At 36.2% G+C, this 25016-nt stretch overlaps 1 protein-coding gene across 11 annotated transcripts in view; it reads right to left on the bottom strand.

Annotated features, from left to right (window-relative positions):
* FAM184A (family with sequence similarity 184 member A) overlaps window positions 1-25016 on the bottom strand; it is a 77643-nt gene that overhangs the window by 34692 nt on the left and 17935 nt on the right. For all 11 annotated transcript variants that reach the window (XM_074819239.1, XM_074819241.1, XM_074819246.1 and 8 more), the window contains exons 2-9: window positions 15070-15924; window positions 12104-12239; window positions 8223-8404; window positions 7360-7557; window positions 3945-4067; window positions 2624-2785; window positions 644-769; window positions 303-449 (exon numbers count right to left, since the gene is read on the bottom strand). In XM_074819239.1, the coding sequence (XP_074675340.1) occupies window positions 303-449; window positions 644-769; window positions 2624-2785; window positions 3945-4067; window positions 7360-7557; window positions 8223-8404; window positions 12104-12239; window positions 15070-15924 (1929 nt within the window). The remainder of the gene's footprint in view (window positions 1-302; window positions 450-643; window positions 770-2623; window positions 2786-3944; window positions 4068-7359; window positions 7558-8222; window positions 8405-12103; window positions 12240-15069; window positions 15925-25016) is intronic.

The following is a 25016-nucleotide window of genomic DNA, read 5'->3' as shown; positions in this document are numbered from 1 at the left end:
TGAGCAGAGACAGAACCAAAAAATCTTACAGTGAAGAGGTGAGACTGCCAACACCCTTCCACTTCCCCCCCAAAACTGTAAAAAATTTTATTCACATTTAGTGTAAAGAAGGACATTCATATAATTTTAAGGCATCTTTATATATTACTTTAAAAGTTTGATAATGATTAGGTTTAAAAAGCATTGTGCCTAACAAATTTCATTTCAAAGACAGATGTCACAATTTCATGCAGTTAATCAGTAATAAATCACCAGCAACTAAATTGTAATGGTCTTCCAATTCTCAAAGAGACTATAGTTACCTGGTCTAAAAGATCTTCAACTTTTTTTTGCCATCCATCCCTTGCTGCATTTTTTTCACGTTCTTTCAGCTGCAACAGCTGAGTCATGGCTGCCTTCTTATCCTCTTCATGCTGCAGCCTCAGCTCTTCACGAAGCTTATTACATTCCTGTCTAAAAGCAAAGGTCAAATAACTAAAATGCAGTGGACTTTGTGCAGAGTGAAAAAGAATTGGGAACTCAGTAGTAATTGGAAAATCTTGGATAATAACAGAAACATTTGCTTTACATTTCATTTGCTATTACATTGGCATATAACACATACTTCATTTCTTATTAAAAAATAAAAGAAAAAAATTAATACTTGCCGAAGATTTTCTGTCCATTTTATTTCCAAGTCACGAGCCATTTTGTCAACTTTGAATTTTTCTTCTTCTCTCATGGCAGCAATCATTGCCTCGTGCTGTTGTCTCTCCTGATCTAGTTCTCCCTGCAAACACAAACTTCACAATAGAGACTGATCAGCAGCAAAAAAGTATTTCAAACCTTAAACAAGTGTATTTATTATAAAAATGTTAGCTACAATTGGCTCATAAAACTTGAACTGTAACTTTTTCAGTGTGCAATTCCTAATTACACACAATTAACGCCTATACATCTGCTGATATTTCTTACCAGTGGAACAGAATTCTGCATTCCTATAAAAAGCACTTTTCCACTAAGTCATTCTGGAAATAATCTTTTCAAATACATTGAATCACAGGATAATTTATGTTGGAAGGAAACTCAAAAGGTCATCGAGTCCTGTTCACTGCAGGACTAACTTCAGAATTAGAGCAGGTTGCTTAGGCCCTTTTCAAGCATGTTTTGGATTTTTTTTTTTTTTAAAGCAGCAAATATTCAGTATTTGAATTTCAAAGCTTGAGCTATCTGGATTTGATACAAAATATATGGATCTTCTTTCTGTTTCTGGACAAACCTGCTAGAAACAGTCTGACAGACTGAACAGAGGGGAAAAAAACCCCAACACTTTAAAATTCCTATCAATTTCTGTTCAAATTTTACCATACTAGAATAGTATTAGGTACTACCTAGAAATCATACTTACATGAATGTTTTTCAGCAGTGCTTGCTTCATTCATGAGAAGCAAACATGGCCATCTAAATTTAATTAAGACTTTTTGAAGTAAGAATTTTTTAAAATAGATAAATGAAAAAATCCTACAGAGATCTGTTAAGATAAATGTTATTCCCCATAACCTGTTATATATGAATATTTAAATGTTATAATAGATGAAGAGAGACAAATGCAGTAGTTCATGAGGACACTTAAAGAAATTATTAAAAAAACAGAGGAAGTTGTAAACTATGATAGGGTGCACATCTAATGACTATAGCTGAAAAATTTAAAAAAAACAAACCAATATCCTGTTTCAGGCTGGTTTTGTTAAAAAAAAAGTATGAAAACAGATTCATGGAATTTCTTTTTTTTTTTTAATATTTGCTGCTCTACTTCAAATATAGCTGTGACCTTGTAAATGGACATTGCTTACCAAGTAAAGAAAAGTGAAAGGTTACACTTGGTATTAAAGTCAATGAACTATTAACAGATTAATTGACAGTTCCACTTCCATCTAAACCAAGTAAAATGGCAATATATTTATGCTTAGACAAATTAATTGCTTCAGTTGTATAAAGTGGTCACATAGTCTGCTATCTTTCAAGATAACATAGTATATATCTTTAAACTGTTCTCAAGCATCTTCTGAAGTTCTAACTTTGAGCCTGAAATGAAGACTGTGCCCATTATTTGAGGAAAGCATTGTATGCATGCATTAAAAAGAATAATTTTAAAGGTTTCAGTGAATTCTAGAGTAAGCTCTGGATCTTGTTTTGCACCAAGACACAAAACTGTTTGGAATAGCACTGGTGTAACATATCCTTTTTACATTCTCATGAAATTCTGTTAAGCCGCTGAAAAATCCAACTCTGGATATATTTTGTATGGACCTACTCTGGCTGCTACAATTTATATTAACCACAGAAATATGTGGTTGCAGCAATACCCATTAAATACTAAAAGTGTTCTGAAAACAACAAAAAAACACACCCCAAAACATCCAATGAAACAAAACAAAAAAACCCAAAACAATAACCCAGCCCATCCTAGTTTTCCTGTTTTTTTCTCTCTGCTTGAAATAAAAAGAGAACTCTCTCTTTTAATGAATCCATATGAAGCTCTTTCAATAACGTATACACTATAATACTTCTTGCCATTTTAAAAACAAGACCAAAATCACCATGACTGTACTTTGCACAATTTATTCTCCAACTTTATGGTTACCTCAACACTATACAGTGAATCTGTGGTCTCTCGCAGTCTTGCTCTAGTTAATTCTAGTTCCTTCTGGAGTATTTCCTGAGCTTCCTGAAGACTGGAGATATGTCCTTCTGCAGTACCAAGGCCTTGTTCACTTTTTCGTACTAGGTCTTGCAGGCGACACACCTATGACATACAAAAAGGTTCTAATGTCCATAATTATTACTAATGGCAGCCAAATCATCTTGGTTTCATTTTCTTCCAGTGTTTTCTAATTCCTATCTAGACAAATTTTTATTTGCACAGCTTGTTCTCCTTTAATATTAATGTTTCTGTATTAAAAATGAAATTCCAGTAATATTATAAAATCAAAGATTCAACTAAAGAATTTCTACAAGTAAAAAAATATCAAATCTATGTTTGAAGCATTTTAATATAATAAGAAGAATTTAATATAGACTTTTAGAAAGGTAAACTTTCCCATTTATTAAAAACAAGCAGTTTTGTTCTAAAGCAAGTTTAACATTTGTACAATTTGCAAGCCACCAGAAACAGACAAACACCTGCCACCTATAGAAAACAGGAATAAAAAGTACCACTGCAAAAAAAGTACTTTAATTCATACTTAAGTATGTCTTAAAGGACACACTGAAATTGCGTGTACAGCCTGTTGAACAATGAAGCTGATGAATTATTTTCTTGAAAGAAGTCAAACGTTCCAGACAAGAATGGATTGATGGTTTTGCTATCAGTAGAATATCATTTTAGTTTTAAAATATTATATTACAAAAAGATGGCAATTTCAAACTCAAAAAATTAAAACTGTTTTGAGATGTGATACATTTAACATTGATTGCACATATCAAAACATAGCAAATAATTTGGGTCTTGTAAGTATTTTGTGTCATCTTTTGATGGAAATATATGAAGATCATGTGCAAGTCAGGAAGCTGGCCAGAACTTACAATACATTAATTGTAACCAAATATCAACTCAAATACAGTTAATTTTCCCTCTGTCTCCTGACACATTTTGTGGAGAGGTCTGTGTACCTAACGAGAAGATAAGCAGAGTAAGAACAAGAAAGACTGTTTATGCCAACTGTTTTGCACCTCAATCTCTTTTGCTTTGTTAATTTTGTAAAGGACAATAAAATTATTACTCAGAAATAGTCAAGTAACTTATAATGTTTGAAGAATACTCCAGTTTAAACAGAAATAAGGCACTAAACAGATTGAACAGTGTAGTCCTAGCTCTGTATTGGACTCTAAGCACAAGATCGTTATTGATGAAATATGGTCTAGTGCACAGGAGCATTAGCTGATACAATTAAATTAACCCTTGCCTCCTGATTGGCAGAAGTCAGTTTTGTTGTCAGCTCTTCCTTCAGGTTTTCCAGCTGCTGTCGGAGCTGATTCTTATCATCCTCCAAATGCAATTTCTCCTTCTCAAACTGCTGCTCCAACTCCTTCGGAAATAAGAAAGATGGAAAAATATTAAATACTTGCCATACAGTCACCGCAAAGTACAGGTGTACTACACGAAAATTATTTCACCTAGCATAAGTATCCCCGATCTCAATCAAGAATTGTCCTTTCCTTGAAGCGTTAACACAGGAACGTTTATTGCCTTTTACAATGCATGTCTTATTTTTTCAGTTAGTTTTCTGATCTAATATCCTTGATAGATTTCTAATCTAACATGATTAATCACAAAATAAAGACAAACAGGACTTTCTTCTCAATTAGTAGTTTCACTTTGCACTTAGTTATCAAAATCATTAAAACTGTATCTATTTTCACAGTTTTTCAATCTGAGTTGACAGAATGCAGAAGTTTTCACTTTTTATAAAATTACACTGATAATATGATTACCCTTCAGCCTTTACCCATTTATCTCCTACACATAATCCCCACATAAAACAGTGAATCTTAAAATCCAAACTGAGTTTTGGGAAGTTTTTCAGGCTGTTACAATGAATGAAAAAAAGCCACACGTCTTATCTATAAAATTTATGTAGAAACAAAAGAAATCAACAATTAGTCTTGAAGTTCAACTATACTGAAAGAATCAAATAACACCTCTGGTAGTATAATTCAATCTCTGTGGAGTAAAAGTCAAATTCTGAAAATAACTCTGTTGGATGAATTATATTTCCCTCACATGAGCCTATGCTGTACAGGTATTTCTTACAAACTTTTTTATTTTTTTAAGGAAAACTATAAATTTACGCTTCAGCTTCATTAATATTCAGAATATATTTACAGAACAATTTGTCACAAAATACTTAACATGAAACATGTTAAATTTAAGAGTTTTATTATATATTTCAGTGGAATATACTATATAATTCATTGTACCACAAAGTCTTCTTGAAGAAAATTAAGGTTGCCAAGTAAGGTGCTCCAGAGCCACATAATACAAGACTTCAAGGTTTTCTATGCAGCTACAGAGGCTCCTTTATTAATTCCTTCCTAGGAGTTCAGCTGTAATGCAAGGCTTAGCATTGATTCAATGCCCCTGCCTAGCCCTGGGCTCAGACTTCTGAAAAATCAGTAATATCTCAGAAACAGCTATGGAAATACATAGACCAGAGCCATGCACAAAACAAGAAGTACAACTGCAGGCATTGGTAAGATTGTGGAGACAGGGACAGTTAAGAGCTCAAGAATTCAAGAGGAAAAAGACTCATAAAAAGTTATAAAACTCTAAGGAAAACTGGGGAGCTGCAAGACAGCAACTCAGTGTCACATGCAGCTCATTCCAAGAAGCAACTGGAGGCCAACCCTTCCTCATCCACCACCAGAGACTCCGCGAGTGCTTTGCTGGGGGTGGGAAGCACATTCAGCTTTGTAGCTTGTTAGTTAGAGCACTCCATTAGGGTGTGCAATAGGCAATAAATAATTAGTGTGCAAACTGCTTGCACAATCTCTCTGTTCATGGTGGACAGAGCGACAAAACAAAGGGTTACACTTTCCATACACATTGCTATATAGCGTAACTCAACAAGGGCATGTTTTCTTCCCCAGGCCCAGATCAATCACCACGTGGGACAAACAATCCTTGCTAAATGAGACTTGCTCAAATTTTCTTGTTCACGCTGTGAAATCTGCTGGCTGCAGAATTTCACTAGTGCTATTCAGACCCTATTCTGATAACTGAGTAATTAGTTCTTTCATGATACTTGTCAGTACAGCTGTGCAGTACTGCAAAATTATTAGTAGCTCTATTTTCATAATCCTCCTATGAACTGATGCCATTTTTACAGCTCATTTTATAGATAGAAGAATTGAAGCAAAGAGATATATTTAAGCTATTTCTTGAGTCCTATTCTCATTCTTTAGAATTCTCTTCTGTTCCATTTTTTTCAAAGCTTTCCAAACCCAAGATGCCTTTCCCAGTCTTCCAGCCCCAATAAATCCTCATGTCCTCTATCCCAAGGCTCCTTGTACCATGCTTCTTCCTCATACTAAACTCAACTCTTCTCCACATTTGAGACTGACTGTTTCTTCCTTGAATTACTCAAACAACACATGTGCTTAGCATACAGGTTTGACAGAGGAGACAGCACACTGATTAAGATTTACTGAGATCTTGACCTGATGTCTTTTCATAATTAATTTTACCTTGCTAAAATCAAGTTTCATATTTCTCATATTTGTAGAGATGTTCTCTATTTTAACTGATTTAAGAACAAATGTTTTATGATACCCTTTGTTTTATTCTCTACATTATTTTAATAACAGACAAAAAACAGAAAGAACCCCACACCTTACTAAAGTAAACGAAAAATATTCCCAGAAACCCTTAAGAGACATTGTTTTAATAACAGGCATGTTTAAAGTTACAAAGAAAGTAAACCTGAAAGATAGGATGCATGTATGTCTCAAAGAACTACTTCCATTACTGGGAGATGTGACAAAAAAATCTTTGGGATTTATTCAAAATAAAACTAAAAACCAACACACTAGTAAAATAATCTACCAAAAAAAAAAAAAAAATCACTCTAAGATGCACATCACTAACTACAACTGTATTTCTTGGTATATTTCCTGTGAACACACCAGAGGAGCATAACAAAGCCTTAAACAATTAATATTTATCCCATATTTACTGTATAAGGCAAAATTTGTTTATATATGTACATACAATCAGATTAGGAAATAGTAATTCAGAATTGGTCCTCTCATTTATCCCAACAAAGAAAAGGACAATTTTGTGAAACAAAAAAGCCTTTCAGTTTCAGGATTCCAGTCAAAGGTAAATGAATAGTCAATGTACAGTGAGCATGATTTTATGATGTAAATTAGGAACAGCTGTTGTTGACTGTATGTATACTCAGAAGACAAGTACTAATATAGCAACTTTTTGTACTTCTGGACTGTTTATGAAAATTTTAAATATTAGAGTAACAATCTTTTACCTCTGTCAGAAGAACTGATTTTGAGCGATATACCAACATTTCTGGATATGGATCACAAAACCTCGGAAAACACACCTACTACACTCAGGAAGTTGTGTAAGTTGAGAATTTATCTTCTGTATGCAGAAAAACAGTACAATTGCCTTTTTTTTTTTTTTTTTGGCAAGATATATGTTATTTTAATAAAGTCTGAGCAGTTTCTTCAGAGAGGCCCAGCAGATCTGAAGGTACCTCCAAAAAACTTGCCATAAAACAAAGCCATTCAGTACAAGGTTCAAACCAAACCATTTGCTTTTTGTAATGAATATGTTTGATTATTAAGAAAACACAAACCTACCATCTGCAGTTTTTTCTTATCCTTATTAGCATTACTGTGCACAGCCTCAATTGCAGTATGGTGTTTCCATGCCAATTCTTCTAAGGTCTTGGAATGAGCCTCCTTTAACTGTGCAGCCTCTCCTTCCAATCTTGCTTGCAATTTTACCAGCTCCTTCTCATAATATTCACGTTGTGTTTCCCTTGCTTCATTTACTTTCTACAAAAAGGAAAAATAAAAAAATTTCTATTAAATGGTAAAAAAAATCTGAACGGAATAAAAATCTGAATGGAATAAAAAAATACAAAAATGTTACTGATAACATAAATTTACAAAAATTAATTTCCATATAAAACAAACTGAACAAACACTAAGCACTGACTAAATCATTCACTAACCAAAAAGGTAGTTTCAATGTATCTGTGCAAAGCAGAGATACATTGTCCTTCTTAAAAATCTATTTTTTTTTCTCTATTTAATCTGGGCAAACAGCAATCAGGTATCAAGCCTATAGAAAATTTCAGTTCCATATTTTCAAATATGTTCAGCACATTTTCAGAGAATGGCTTTTTAAGTTGTTCTTAAACCATTTCACATTTCTCCTTACTGAGACACTTTCGATACTAGGCATCTACACATGAGGTCATAAATTAAATAAAATTTTTAAAAGATGTCCAAAGCAGTCTGAACAACATCTGACTTCCCTCTACTCTCACTTCACACTCTACATTAGTCATTCTACATTCCTACATGAGATGTACTTGGAACATACTACTACTGGTTCAAGTCCAGTCATATCAAACAAAAATTACAACATAATAGTTTTTTCCTGAGAATTCTAGGTCTTTTGTTTTTATTCAACTAAAGCCAATAAGCTGTTTAACCTTCTCCAAGGCCAGAATTTGCTGCCTTTGTCGCTCATCCAGACTCTGTGTTTTGCTTTGCAGTAAGTTTCTTTCCTCTTCCAGTTGGGATAGTTTTTCTTTTAATCTAGACTTTTCTGATTCCAAATCTCTGATTGTAACTTCTTGAGTCATTTGAGTAGCTTGAAGCATTCCAATGTGACCTAAAAACAAAACAGCTCTTCAAAACCTCACAGCAGTGGTTTCATGTAATTGAAGTACATATTCATACTTCAGTGATTTCCAGTATAACTCTAGTGGAAGCTTTCACATAGATCTCCATTATCTTCACTGCAATGCTTACTGTCCCCTCCACTTCACCTTTTTTTAGTTTTATTGTAAGATGTCCAACAACAGTAGAGCACTTGGTGCTGGGGCTCCTTTAGGTTTAAAATTTTCCTGGTTCAAAGTTGCATATTGACTCCAAGAGAAAGCAGAGGTAGGCAACGGTATAGACACAGACAGTCTATCTTGAACTTACCCCACCTAAAACCGCACCTTTTTACCCCATGATAAGCTACACAACAGAAAGCATAACATTGATGTCTAATGGTAAAGACGTTACTGTTTTATCAAACTCATGATTTAGCCAGCATGCTAGGTATAGCAGCTAAAGCTATGTAAAACTTATGGAAATACATTTTGTTTATTTTGCTATAGGGATATGATTAAAAGATGTAACAGAACTCATTCTCTCTACAGTAAAGCATGATCTAAATCCCTGCAGGTTAGAGGTTTGCTTTTAGGTTTTTTTGTATTTATTTAAAAAAAAAAAATATCTACAAAGCTAGACAATATAATCATCTGTCCTTCATATCACCAGTGGGAAAAATTTGACTTCAGAAATTTTTGTCCTCATTCTTAATTTTTATCTGTATTACTGAAAATACTACTACTAGGTAACTGACTAAAGCAGTGAAACTCCAGTTATTCTGGGAGAGGCTTAGGATGGGATAAAAGACTATTTTGGAAAAGAGAATGTTCCTGGGTTTGTTCAGTTGAACAACTGAGAGGATGCTCCTATGTTTGTTCAACTGAAAGACAAGAGAGGGGATATTCTCCCATTATTTTAATTCCTCCGTAGAAGCATCATGAAGTCACACCTAAGCTGACATTCCATGTTAGAATGGGTTCTTCTGACAGAAACACCCTATTATCCCTTTCATAAATTGCATGACCTAGACACATTTGAAATATGCCTTTTAAAAATTAGCATATAATAAAATGAAGTGGTAACTAAACAGACTTTGAAGAATTATACAGAGATCCTTAACAGTTTCACTTAAAGAAAGCATCCAGATAAGACACTGTATCATTTACTCAGAATAAATGTATTATTTTTATAGTCACAGCTTCTAGGAGAGATTTTTTTCACCCCCTCATTTTATGATCATATTCAAAAATGACAGATTAGTTGAGTTCTAGCCACAGAGTATTGCTTTTAAATTTAAGTTACTAAGAAAGAGCTAAGAAAGTGGACTGTGTGTCACTTTCTCACAAGACAAAACCACTGAGCCTCCCAATTAATTTCCATCTGTGGTTAAAGCAAGACACACGTCAAAAAGGAAACTGTTTTAGCCTTTGTTTTCTGTGGACACCGATGTGAAGGAAATGACAGTGGGATACATAATGGAAGGTGGAGATTAGAAATGCTTCAAAATTAGTAGTTTTTTCATAAACAATGCACACCTCTAATTGTACTAAGCCCTGAAGAATTCTAAGAATCATTTTGGTGTTTTTGTTTGATAAAACTAAAACCAAGAAAAACTTAAGAAAATGGGTACGCTTAACTTCTGTAACATTTCAAAAACCACCTTGTTTCAAAAGTTCAGCCATTTAAGAAATGTGTTTGCAAACTCAGATTTTAGAATGTAACAGAAAGAATAATTATAAAAGAACTTTGTCAGGAAGTATTATGCACACACATATTTTACAGTAAGCACACACGCACACTGATAATACCAACACAATACGTGTTTCCCATTCCCCATGCTCTACTCAGAAGGTATGAAATGCAGCAGTTTCCTTTCAAGCTTGGAATCTCAGGATAAATAGAAGAAGAATATATTAATTTCTTATAATAGTGTTCTCAAATTGTAACACAAGTAGTAAATGTTTTGTATTGTAATTAAGTATGAGAATTTAGTTTCTTTGAGGCAGGATTTTTGACTTCCAAATTGGAGCTGAAAAATCAGAGGAGATGGCAGTGGGCCAGTGTCAGAAATCATTTCCAAACAGGCTGGTAACCATTTATGTGACATGGTAATGGCTTGGTGGCACCACTGTAAAAAGGCCTCCTGGTTCTTGTTGCACAGCAACATGCTGTGAAGCAAAGATGTACTACCAACAGTGCCACTCAGCTCAGCAACAGCACGGACACACTGGAATTTCTGGTACAGCTAAAAGCCTTGGTGCCAGAGACCAGTGCTGGACTCAGAGGCTAGCCAACTCCCTCCGTGTCCTCAGTAATGCACAAAACCAGCCTGGATATTTAAGTTTATTTCCACTAGATCTGGAGCTGCCTGCTGAATCCCTCCCATGCTTCTGCCCAGGGAAAGAAACAGGAATGGCCAAAGAGTGTATGAGAACAGGGGTTTTTTCCCCCCAACAGTCTCAAGTCATTAATTTTTCTGAGTGCCTCACAAATCACTTTTGAGAAGGTCAGATTCCTATTTGAGATCCTCTTAGCAGCAAGCCCATTCCTTTTAGCTGTTTACATCCAGTAGGACCTTGCAGTCTTGGCTCCCTGCTGGCTTCTAGACTGTCCAAACATATAGTCAGACTATTTCTAGCCCTTACCTTAGCCAGCTCATATATGCCACTTGTCCTAGGCACAATGCACTCCTAGGCAGCAGACACACTCATCAGTCCATCTGTAGGAACTGCTTCATTATTTGAAGAACAGAAATAAAGCCTTGATACAGGCCACATTCACACATCCAGTTTGAGGGCAAGGCCACATATAGCCAGTTAGTTGTAAGCTATTACAGTAATAGTAAACTATTACAGTATTAGTAAGTTAAGGCTGTGAAGTACTGTCTGTCCCTAAGGCTGACTGGCACAGTCCGGCAACATCCCAGCCTTCAAAATAAGGTGACCTTACCCAAACTGACTTTTGGGAAGGGTCCTGGGCTTGTGCTAATTTGTGTGGATAATAAATCAGATATTTCTATAATTGGTCTAGTTGAACAAGGCCAAAGATAAGCCAGGGCCTTATTTCAAAGCCTACAATCCTACCTATAGTATAGTTAACCAAGTTCAAGTACTTGGGGCCAGGCCCTACCACTAAGCAATTTACCAAAGAGATAAAGTCAATGAGGGAAAACCCACATGTGTACAACCAAGTCTTAAGCCATTTTCTGTGCCCTTCCATATGCCAACAAGCACAGAGAACTGAAGAAAACAGCTATTAAGGAAAACCCTAAAATATTTATTATCTGATAAACTGTGAGTCTTCTGACAGTAGGTGTAAAGCGAAGTACCACAGTCTCAGCAAAAAGACAAGGCAACTGAAAAAGGACAGAGGAAGAGGAAACATGTCTCAGTGACTATGTGTAGAACAGATACACAACAGAAGCTTTCAGTACAAGTGTAGTTAAGGCAAGAAATTCCAAGGCCTGGGAGATACATATACCCCATACAAAGCAGAACATTCGGACAAATAAAAACACAAAAAGAGATTCTTAAGTACAATGCATACGATATCAAAACAGTTAAAAAAAACCCCAAACTTGTCAGAAATTTCTATGGATAGCATTGAACGGTCTTCAGGCACTCTAAACCTGCACAAGGTTAACAGAAAAAGGAAAGATTAGAATAAAAAGATGAAGTTCATTTCCAGATTAAGTTACTGACATACATACTGGCTTTGAGAACAAGATCAGTGGCCTGCTGCTGTAAGCGCTCTCTAGCAGCTGCTAGCTCACTTTCCACTTCTTTGTGTTTGCTTAACAAGGACATCTCCTCCTCCTTCACATCATCTAGCTGTTTTTGAAGAACCTAGAGGAAGCATAGTATAATGCCTGTTATGATATACAATCATGTAAATTTAAATGAGCATTAGGTTAAAAGGCACAGAGAAGGCCTTTCAGCAAATAAGTTTTATTCGTACAAAAGCTGAAATCTTGTAATATTACTGCCATGTTCATTTTGTATTATATGTTTTTCAAAAAATACTGTTGAAGCATTACAAGATACTGGATATGACAAGAACACATAAGAGAGATGTGACAATAGTTAAAGAGGTATATGAAAAATAAAAACAGTAAAATGGTCCAAAGAATTTGGGGGCCAACTTGAGAAACCTGGTTTCTGATACCTGAGAGTTCTTCACATTAAAGAATGCGTTGTATGTTCACAGTAGTTTACACTTTCATTGAAACTGTGAGTGTTTAGTACTGACACATATTAAGCTGCACATGGATATACATTATATGAGAACTAGGCAATTAGTTAAACTTTTAGTATGTTTTAAGTCTGATGTACTGATTCACAACAGCACATCTTGGGTAGTGTGGTGATGATGATGTGTTCTCAGCCACGCAGGAAGAAGAAGGAAATCTTTTCCTGTTTTTAAAAGAAGTCTAAATTTCTCATCAGTCAAGTCACTGGAATAGTAAAGGGTCATTTCAGAACTAAAGCAGGACACAGAACTGGGGAAAACACTGGACAGGACATGTAATGAGACATGGACACCAGAAGTGATGAGATTAGGCATTTGATCACGTCATCCACGATGATCAGAGTACAACCTGACTTTAAAATCTGCTGTGAACACTGTACTAGACTCTTCCTCTTGTTTGGAACCAAGAGGAACTCCTTTATTGAAGGAATAATCAATATACAGTGAGTTTCCTCTTCGCTGCAGCTTGCCAGAAACCCACCTCCTTGATGTAGTCAATTGAAAGGCAAGAGTTCTGGTTCGTTAACTGAACCAAGTTGGAAATTAACTTTTAGAAGGCCCCTTGGGAAACTGGAAAAAGGTATTCCATATTTAATATCTGATAAAGGTAGCAGTCTTCTTTCACTACACCCTGTAGCCTTTACACAAGGAAGAATACTCCAAAAGATGGGCTGGAATTAGACTGTAAATGGGAAAAGCTCATGATCCATCTCAGCTCTACTCAATGATGCTTCCAAAATCACTATGACCATCACTTTTAAGGTACTTCTGGCTTTGAAACTTGAGAGTAACTACAAATGCAAAAGACAAGATACTCACACTTACCCACAGAAATTACTGTTCTTCAGGCCTCAGCACAGCTACCAAAAACCAAGCAGAATTTCACAGAATCTTTCCCTTCAAGCCCAGCATACCCAGTCCTATTTTTTGCTGACCAAAAAAATTCAGTATTTTTGAGCTGTCTTTGTCCTTCTTTAGGGACAAGAAACTTTAGTTTCTTAATAACACTGTGTTGTTGTTTAACCTGGTAAGCAGCTAAGCACCACACAGCTGCTTGCTCACTCACTCTCCCCCAGTGGGATGGGGGAGAGAATCAGGAGGGTAGAAGTGAGAAAACTCAGGGGTTGAGAGACAGTTTATTAGGTAAAAAGCCACACACACAAGCAAAACAAAACAAGGAATTCATTCACTCCTTCCCATTGGCAGACAGGTGTTTAGTTATCTCCAGGAAAGCAGGGCTTCATCACTCATAATGGTTACTTGGAAAGACAAACACCATAACTCCAAATATTCCCCCTTCCTTCTTCTCCCAGCTTTATATGCTGCGCATGACATCACATGGTACAGAATATCGCTCTGGTCAGTTGGGGTCAGCTGTCCCAGCTGTGTCCACTCCAAACTCCTTGTGCACCCCCAGCCTCCTCGCTGGTGGGGTGGGGTGAGAGGCAGAAAAGGCCTTGACTCTGTGTAAGCACTGCTCAGCAATAATGAAAACATCCCTGAATTATCAACACTGTTTCCAGCACAAATCCAAAACATAGCCCCATGCTAGCTACTACAAAGAAAATTAACTCTATCCCAGCCAAAACCAGTACATACTGAAAATGTGTGCAGTGTTTCAGTTACTGCTTGCGAAAACATCACTGAAGATGTTACAATAAGACATTTAGAAAGTCGTCTTTTTTTTCTTACCTCCTACAAACCTACTTTTCCTAACACCCAACATGTTTAGGCAAGGTAGTCACTAATGATCTCTACAAGCAAGACTGCACTGAATACAAGACATAAATAACATGTATAAATACAGTGTATTTATAGTGTCAGTGGTATGACATTCCTGCCAAATACATTTCTGCAAGAAACTGTAGTCTAGATAAGTTGGTTCTCAATTTTTCCAGCAACGATTTCAGTTTGTCAGCATAACATCTCAAATGGTACTAGACACCAACATCCTCCTTCCCTCTCTAAATCCCTTTCCTCGCCCCGTTTTTTTTCCTCCCCCCCTTTTTTTCCCCTTCCTTTCTGAGGAAGGGAACACGGTTTGGTTTGGGGTTTTTTTTCTGCTCTTTAAGTGGTAACAGTTTTGAGTATTCTATTGAGAATACTACACTGAGTAGTATGACTAGCACAACCAAGTTCTATTCAAGAACAGCTGAAAGGGAAAAGACCAAAACTTTCCCCTGGGTAGGGGTTTCTAGATTCTACTGGAATATAAAGTACTATTAATTCACTCTGGGGAAATTAAGCACATTAAATTGATTTTAAAATAAATTTTTTAAATTTAGAGGTAAATGACAGTCAAGTACAAGTGACAGAAAATTAAGTTTACATGTTCCAACCACCTCAACCTACCAAGCCTTATAGAAAGACAGCATAAATAGGAAAAGAAAATTCACAGTCTTGGGAACAAGATAACATAGGCCTCACCTGAACATTGTTTTCTGCTGTACCAAGAGCCACCTGAAGTTTTTGGCATTTTTCCCTTAGACTGGCAGCTTCATCCTGGACCATTTGCAATTCAGTTTTAAGCTTTCCCAGATTCTTCCGTAACATACTTTCCTGGTTTTGAAATTCTTTCCTTAGCTCCACTTCTTTTTCTTTGCAAGCATGTAGACTTTCTGCTGTAAAAAGCTGAGATCTTTTCAAAGAATCAAGTTCATGTTCATAGAAGGACTGTGCTTTGCTGAGTTTACCTTCATAGTCCTCAATGAGTTTTTTTCTTTCCAGCCTTAACTCTTCAACCTTACTGTTCAAGTCTTCCAGCTCCAGTCTATGCAATTCCTCTAGTTTTTCTTGTCCCTTACTTAAAGTAGCATTCTGACTCTGTTGAGTCTTCAGAAGTTCTTGAATCTCAAGCCTGTGGGCAGCTCTCAAGTCTTCCAGAGCTGTACGTTTGTCCTTCTCATACTGCACTTGCAACTGTATGAAACTTCGTAGCCTCTCCTCAAATTTCTTTCTGATCTCTTCTACTTCTCTTGACATGGTCACTACACGTTGGACATGCTGAGCTTCTGCACAAAGCTGCATATCTTCAACTCTATCTTTATAAGCTTCAAATTCTGTCAAAGCCTGATGTTTCATCTTTTTATGATCTTCCAGTGACTCTTCTAAAACCTGGATCTTTCTCTTCAGATCCATTTCTTCTGCAACTTTACTTTTATACTGCAAGATCTTCTCTCTGGTCTCTGCAAGAATTTGTTGAATTTCTTCTTCATGAGCATCCTTAAGGGCTTGGATAGCAGCTTCATGTTCATCATTTTTAGTGTTCAAAGCATATATTACCTACAAACATGAAATAATATTATATTAGAGAAGAGGCATTCTGGTTATCTATTAAATCATAAGAAAAAACACCTAGGCACTCTGAAAGTTACTTTGACAATCTGCCATGTTTTCACGGTAGGGATAAGACACTAAATATCACTATGAATGTGACTGCATAAATGCCGTATTAGTCATGACAGTTCTATATATCATGTAGAATAGTTTTTCTATACTTTTTAACCTATAATTTTCGTGATGAAAGTTTTGCCATTATATGCATGTTGTTTCTGTAAACACCACTGGGAAAAAGCACATTCAACACACTGAAAAACAAAACATTTATTTAAAAGAAATAAAAGCATAGCCTAAAGAAATCTGAACAGAGGTTTTCTGTCAGAGAAAAACACACGCAGAGTATACATTACAACATGAAATTAAATTGGAACAAAATCCAAATCTCAAATTCCTCCTTTCCAAATGCTAATTATTCTTAAATATTTCAGTTCAGAAACATCTAAAATGCAAACACTGGTTGTTTTAGTTTAGGCCCGATGGTTGCCCAGATACAATTTTGGTTTTGACAGCTTATCTAGTAGGCGTCCTGTGTATGTGATGTCCTAAGGTCTGAGGTCCCTTACTACATAAGCTCACCCACTTTCCAGCTAATAAGTCAGCTGAACAGAAAAGCAGGTGGCAGGGCAGCCAACAGTCTGGGGAGCCCCAGGAGCTAAGCAGCCTGAGCAGGCTGTGAAAGAAGCAGAGTTGCCTAACTTTCAGTGAAAATTTTAAAGTAACCACACACATTCTATGGGATGTTTCAATTGCATGACAACATGTAGGTCATCTTTTTTAACTAGGAAGTACTCTCACCAGTATGGAGCTATGGATAAGTATGTGTGTATATGTATATATCAGTGAATAAACTATTCATGCAATAAGTGGTTTTAATACAATATTTTATGTACCAAGAACTCCAGCAAATCTCCACATTCCCCAGATATGTTACAGGCAGCAGAGCTATAAAACATAGCTGAAAAATAAATGTCTGCCGATTAATATATTTTGTATATCTTAAAAATGATCAAGAAGCAGAGAATTTAGGAAAAAGCTCCACTTTAGGAATTTTGCTTTGAGCTTGTTGGGTTGGGTCTGTCCCCCCCCCCCCCCTTCTTGTGAGGACAGAACCTAGACCAGTCCTCCATTAGCATTCAGCTAGAAAAAAGAGGAAGATTGCACTGACTTGCCCTCAGGGCCAGGAAATATGAAGAAGGCCAGAATCGCTCTCCTGGCACCAAGGACAGAGTCTATGTTCTAGACTGGAGAAAGTGGCTACAGTCAAATGTTTAGACAAGTTATAAAGCTCAAAAAAAGAGCTTTCATAAGTGAAAAAACAGATTCAAGATTGTGGTCACGCAGTATCATAAGCTTTGTTTTCTGGGATTTTTTTTACTTGTTTTGGTTTTGCCTTTTTTTTGTTGGGTTTTTCTTGGGTTTTTTGTTGTGTTGTTTGGGATTTTTTGTTGGTTTTGTGTTTTGGTTTTTTTTTTTGTTTTTTTTTTTTAAAGAGTCCAGACACTGTATTCTAAATTTTGTCTGAAATAAAGACATAGGTATCTGTGACAAAAAAACTAAAAGGGAAAGCTTAAAAAAAAAGTTCTGAAACAGTATCAGATGGAAAGAAAAAAATAAACAGCCACACTCATCTTTATATAGCAAGGAAATAACTTTGAAAAAAAATCACAAAAAGCAGCTTAATTTACATTTTTCTAATTCAATTTTTCTAACACAGGTAGACACTATTCAATGAAAGAGGGAAAAACAGAGCTCTTCCATGGTTTTGTTAAGTGTTCTTAATCTGCTAATATCTCTGCAGGCAGCAGGTAGATTTTGTGACTTTTTCTCACTAGAAAAAATAAATAGTTTTTCCTACTGCGAAAGAGCTCCATGGTTCAGAGACTCAAAGAACTCCTTTATTACACTGCAAAAAAAACCAACAACAAAGCCACATGCAATTCCATTAGAAGAATCACAACTATCACTGCAATGTCCCTCACCCAAGGTTTGAACCTTTTATATCCTCATTGTCTTTGGTGATGTCAGTAGTAACTTCTGACCACAAAGCTTTCACCTCCCTTCTGTCACCAACATACAGTCTCAGCTCCTGGATCCCAAAGGTCAGCTTCCTCGTTGTTTAAATGGAGTCCAGTGTTCAACTCCTTTGTTAACATCAGAAACACTTTGAAAACAGAGGTTTTTATTTTTTTAAAATGTACATTCAGTATCTTGCATGAAGAGGCGTTAGCTTTGGTTAGAGATGCTAGACAACGTAGTTAAGGGTATTAAAAAACCTCACACTTATGATCAGGTTATTCTAATAAGTATTTGCAGAACGCTAGGTCAAATCCCATGCACAAAACAGACCCTGACTCCTGTCTTTGTGCATAGGAGTGCCATAATGTTCTTCCTCACTTCAGGCAGTGTTCCAGTCTCAGGTTATGCAGAACTATAATCTGCAGTAAGTATAAATCATAGTATTTTCAAGGGTATTATGTTTTGGCAATGGGCTCCTCACTGAAAGTTCCAAGTGAAAAATAAGCCTATATGCAGTGTCAGATTCAGATCTTTAAATTCTCATCATCCACTTCCTCCCTACAAAAAAAGCACTGAACATCTACAAATTCAATAAGCACCATTCATTGCCTAAATGAAGAACATGGGTGTCTTATGGAAAACATAAAAATAAAATGCATGCAACAATGTCATATCATACCATATGTTCTTCAGCAACCTAAATAACAGCTCTATCAAATTACACTATTATAAATCTCAGTGTTTTTAAAGTCATGGAATACCTATGTCAGATTTTATCTTTGAGAATCTGATGCACTGTATTAGCATAGGTACATAGATAAAAAGTCTGTACTAACTGAAGCAAAAGCAACAGCATGTCAATGAAATGAATGCATAAAATGAAATACATTGGAACAAATGAATATATTTAAAGTTCTAGCTAACATAAATAGTTCCTGCTCAAGTAAGTTTCTGAAAACTGAGAGGCAGTAAGAAAAAAATTAAATTGTGCTTTACTGTATCTTCAGTTAGCATATCATTCCAGAGGTACAGACAGAACCATACGTTATATAAACAGTAACATAATTAGTATTTCAGTAGATTCTTATTAATGCGTGTCTTGGTCTGAAGAACTACAACAGAGGAAGCCAGTAACAATAACAGTAATAACCTTTTTTATGACAATAATTATTGGAGTGTTCAGTTATATTCTATGTGGTAACGTTAAGCAAGTCCATTGCTGCATTAGCTTTGGTGTCTTGAACTACATGGAATACCAACAACAATCAGTGTTCAACATTGTGGTTGAAAGATGAAAGTTTGACTATCTGGCTGAGAAATATTTTTTACTTCAGACCAGATGTTATGGTTTGGAGAGCTGACCAACTCTTGCATGGTCAGCTGCACTTTGGTCATCTGCTCCTGCCAGCAATTTAGTCACGATGGAATGCTTTTCTAACTAAAAAATATGTAATTCACCTTAATACTAGTATTAGGTGCCAAATGTATTTTGCACCACAGAAAGTACCTCGAAAAATGTGTGTGGTTCATTCTCTCTAATTTTACATGGAAACAGGAACTGACACCTATGAGAAAAAGACATCACTACACATCACACAAACATCAACCTTATGTCTCTGGCAAAGCTTCATTTTAGACTTAAGATGTGGGTCCCTGGGTCAGAGCACTATATTCAGCCTATTTCAGGTGAAGTGTCTTGTTCTCAGTGCTGCTGGGGTGCTGCTGCCTGTGAGCACTGATGCTGTCTGTACCTGCTAGTCTGAAACACCAGAGCCTCCAGAGACACCCCAAGACTTTGCAAGTGTTGCACACCTATTTAATGAGCTATACAACTACAGTGCCAGCAAGGAATTGGTCATGCATCACCTGTTAATGATTTGGAACACAGACTGATGAGCCTGACCTACCCTTGCTATCTGAGTAGATAAGAACTGCTAGAGGCAGGAAGAAGATACTGGGAAACAGTAACAAGGGTTTTTTTTAGAGACAAGTCACACCCCACAGACACAGTAGGATGCAAACAGAAAAGTTTTGTCTACATCAACAAGAAACATCAAAAAACTTCCAGACATTATTATGAAATAATTTTATGTAGAAATGTATCCTTTACTATAGTCCAGAATGATCATACTTTGTGTTACAATGCGTATTGCATTCATTTTTCCCCTTCTCTTCCTGTTGACCAAATAATGCCAAATAATGAGAAGTATCTTATATTTAAGCATTTAAAATTTATGTATTATGATCAATGAGAGGTCAATCTAGGACAATAACCAATTTAAAACCCAGAATAAGTTTGCTTTTACTGGACAAATTTCTGCTCCCTAGTACATTACAAAAATATAGTAATACAGGAAAATACTTCAAAGTTATTTAAAACAGTCTTTCTGAAGAGCTGTCCACAATCACAGAGTACATTCTTACAAATTCATTACCATATACAAAGTAGGCAGCCAGCTGTAACACAAGCATTTTATTCCTTCTCGTACATTGCTATCCAGACACTGAACACCACAAGATAAGCTCTGAATACTTTTTCATATAATCTTTGAAGTTTCATTTTAGTAGGACTTTTTTTTCCTTAAATTGTAACCAAGAGACAACCCTGCGCAGAACATTTAATGGGGAAAGACAAGTTATTGCTAAATCTGAAGCCCCGCTTTAAAAAGCCATATTATGTATACAAAAAAAATTCCAATCCCAAAACCTATGTATGTCCATCTCTCTTTTTTAAATGAAAAAAACCCCATCCCTTTATCTAGAAAGACCTTTTCTTCCCTTATGGAAAATACTGCAAATACAGATGCTTTGTCAATCCAACACTTCGTGTTGCTGGCAGCACAACAGAAACAAGCCTAGAACTTTAGGCCACGATTGCTTAGACATCCCAGAGAAGGTGGAAGGCAGGCACTTGTTCTTCAGCTATCTGGTTCACTGCAAGTCATCTTAAGCACTTGGGCTAGTGCATTAGGGACACAGCATGATAAGCAGGGAAGAGACAAATACAGTCTGCAGCTGTAAAAGTAGTGTCCCCCACCAATACCATCTCCCCAGAAAAGCTGATCTAACTACACCAGTCCTCCTTTGAGATAAAATCCAGGCAGTAAGAACTTGAAAATTTTTCCCCAAAAAATACCCCTCCTCAGAAAGTGTACTATGAAAATATCCTTTAGCTGTTCAACAGATTTAATGCATTAGCTCAATTTATGCCTAAGTAAAATTTAGCACTTTATTTCTTTAGAAGCTCTGAAAACAAATACTGAATTATTTTTATTACTGCAACAAGCTTTCTAAAGTAATCTCTAATGCTGACTGTTTACAATTAATTATTTAAAGAATGATACCATGAAGTTCAGCATAATTTATTTCCAGAAACAGAACACCAACAGATTTCCACTTCTACCTAACATTCAAGTTTTGAGTGAAAACAAGTGACAACTTTTCACTTTCACACCTGTTATTTACACTTAATTTTCTATAGAAGAGAAGTCTTGGTAAGTCAGAGGACTAACACACTAACATCTAAGCTGATAATTAAACAGGGGAAAAATATTTATTTTGTACTTTCAGGTTTCTTGATGTTCAGTACCATATACATACGGCATAAAGCTTCACAGGGGCACATACACCTAAAAACACTTTCCTCATTTTCCTAAACACATGCTCCTCAGGTACCTGTAATGTGATGTGCTGATAACCCATTTCTACTTTCTGAACTGCCAAGTATCACATTAACTACTTAACTTACACAAATAAACAAAACACAGGAAGGATTGTATGACCTACACCAAAATATCAACTCTTCTTAAGTATTTGCCTGAAAATCCCACTGATTGAAAAGATCCACTTGCATTTACAGGTCAGCATATTTATAAATCATTAAGAGGCCTGTACTTTAATTATCAGAAAAAGGCATTCCACATTCCAATTGTCTGTGGGGTAGGAGATGTCCTCACCCAGAGAACAGATACAGAGCATGTCTCAGCACAGAGACAGAATGGCCAGCGAGTCCAGTTCGGTCATTCACTGTTGCTTTTTCCCTTTCTCCTACAGTTGTAGGAGACAAGGAGTGAGAGGCTTTCTGGGAGTTAACCGGGAGCTTTCTGTTACAATATGTTCTTGGAAATATCCATTTCGTCCAAATCCAGGAACAGGAATAACCATTAACAAGCCAACCAGTTCACAGAAATCAAAAGCATGCCAGCAGGTAAATCTACAGCTGTAGAGCACTCTGCAATCAAAGACTCAACAAAAGGAGCACATTACCTGCACCACATTTAATAGACCAACGTACTGAACAACAACAGGAATATGGGGTTCACAAGATCAGAAGACATGGAGCCTGCTGCCAGGAGTCAGGAATGGTTTAAGTCTCAGGTCTCTGGGCTGGGACACAGAAAAATGATGTTAGCAATCACTAGTGAACTGAGAAACAGTTCACCCATTACAAGGGGCAGAGTGAGCAATCAGGCTGTGTTGCTCCTTCTGCTCTAGCAGCTGAGTGTCTCCAAGACTGGATCTCACCAGTGGACCACCTTAGGGGGACAAAAGGGGATTTGACAGAGGCATCAGTACATATGTGAGGCTGACAGAATTAGATACTTGGGGGAAATACCATTCCATTCAGTAGAGCAAGGTCTTTGACTGGATGTGTGGTCCACTGCAGGACAGACAGCATCCTGCTATAGTTAGTAGCAATTTTTTTTTTTCCTCTTATATGGGTATTCTGGGATGTGCTGCAGAAAATGGACAAGTGGGATATTTTCCTCATCCCAACAAATTACAACGGAGCAAAGGAATTTGTACCAGTGATGAGTTAAGGTATGCCAGATAAGATAACTTTATCCAGGTTTCTCACAAAGAAAAGAGAGGAAATAAGAGCAGATACCACTTACAAATATTCATCAAAATACAATAAAAAAATAGGAGCCCTTCTAGCATTTCCCTTCCAGAAAACAATGCAGTAATTATGGAAGGCATGTGATGTTTGATGGAAGGGAAAAAGAGAGGAAAAATTACTTGCCAATAGGCAATTTAGATTATCAGTTTGGGGAAGAGGTGAAGCTGTTATTCCTGTTGAGACAAGAAGATAGAAGGGCAGAAAAAAAAGGAGAATAAATATGAGATACAACATGCATTAGATACAACATGTAGGCCCTATATCCTGAAAATTATTCTAACTTGGTTTTCAGGATCTTCATAGCAAAGTTACTTAGAAAACAAGCAAAAAAAACCACTGATGAAATACAAGTCCATTTTATATAGGTTTTTAAAAGAATCATGGCCTGGCTAAGGCATGACAGTCAGATACAATACTGCACCGCCCAAATACAATACTGCCCTCAGAATATCTTCATGAGGCAAAAACTCAGGTGCAAAGCAAGCAGATGTGAAATCACGCAAAGTAGAAATATAGATTAAATGTGAAGAGCTATTTGAAGATAATAGCATAGGACTGTGAGACATGGGTTGGATATTCTGTTGAATAACATTAGCCACTGACTACAAGTAATGTCTAAGTCACCTGTTAAAGAATGTTGCAGATGGATGACCTACTAGCCAGATTCAATTCAACTAATTTTCAGGAGTAAAACATCACAGAATTATCTGCACAATCTTGAAACAAAACAGTTTTCACAAGAGGAAAAAGTAGACTTGGAGACCTTGACAGAAAGATGAGAAGCAGCTGGATACAGGTAAAGCGCACTTCTTTACTATAAACCAAATTATACAGGACCACTTCCCCAGTTATAGGGGAGATGTCACCACTGCTGCTTTGTATGATGTGGCACTTAACCCCCCACTTGGCTACCAAATGACATTTATTTCTGAGAAAAATGCTCAGCCGTTCTACACTTGCATTGCTGGCTCTAATGGAGTTACTTAAGTGTACAGTCTTCAGCAATCCAATTCCATACATTCATATTACACAGTTCTCAACTAAAGCTATTTCTAAGCAGTGTATGAGACATTTAGTCTTGTTAACTGCATATAAGTTTGCTTTCTGTGCCAAAGTAAAACCAACTTGCAGAATAACTCAGAGTAGAGTTTACTCTAAGTCTAAATCTGATTATGACAAAAATATTTTCATGATGACAGATTTCAATACAACCCAAGAACACATTGCAGAATGACTGTTATGAAAGAGGAAAACAGTGTTTTAAAAAAGCTTCAAAAGTTAGTCAGAGTGGGAGCAAATACCAGCAGAAAATAGTTTAAATGTTTTGTAACAGTTCCTTGGAAATCAGTACTTATTTTTCAACTTGGTCAATATCGGTAAATCAAGATAAGTAGTCCTAAACTACTTACTTGCTTAATTGATAAAAGAGAGCTCTGCTACACAAACATTATCAAAATACAGCAGTTCTTTACAAAGCTTCTCAAACTTCAACACTATGACTTAAAAATTATTTGATTCATCCTATATCAGCATTGTTTCAGAACTTCATTACAGAAAAGACAGACACAGTATTTCCATCTGCTTTAATTACCTGCTAGGCATAGTAAGTTGCTCCTTTCCTTTTACAGTTTCTGCATTTTGTATCATCAAATTACATCCTGATGGTCATTCAAGCCACAGTTAATGAAGCTGGATTCTTTTTTCCAGACTTAATGTCATTCAGAATTTCCCTCTCTCTTTCTCTGCATTTGTATATTTTTTTTAAAGGAAAACATATTACCTGATTCACCACTGCACACTTTTCTCCTTTTCTTAATAAAAAGCAATTAATATTTTTCATTGAAAGAATGACCACATATGAAAAGAAAAACAGCCTTTTGGTGAAAAATATGAGAGATGGCACTTAGAAAGTGAGTTTTCTTCAGTGGGGTCAAATGGCTTAAAGGATGATATTCACTGATATTGAAGTGAGATCCTAAAAGGATGACTAGAAGTTGAAATTTTCTGCAAAAATATTTCAACAAATCCATCACACTTATTCTTAATTTAGAGTGAAAAAAAATGATATAAAAGGAGTAAGATTAGACAGCTGATTTCATTTATTGTCTGAAAGCAAAGC

This window comes from Strix aluco, chromosome 3, assembly GCF_031877795.1.
Source record: "Strix aluco isolate bStrAlu1 chromosome 3, bStrAlu1.hap1, whole genome shotgun sequence".
NCBI classification, from domain to species: domain Eukaryota; kingdom Metazoa; phylum Chordata; class Aves; order Strigiformes; family Strigidae; genus Strix; species Strix aluco.
The sequence above is the reverse complement of the archived record's forward strand: the minus strand, read 5'-3'. Positions and strand labels throughout refer to the sequence as shown.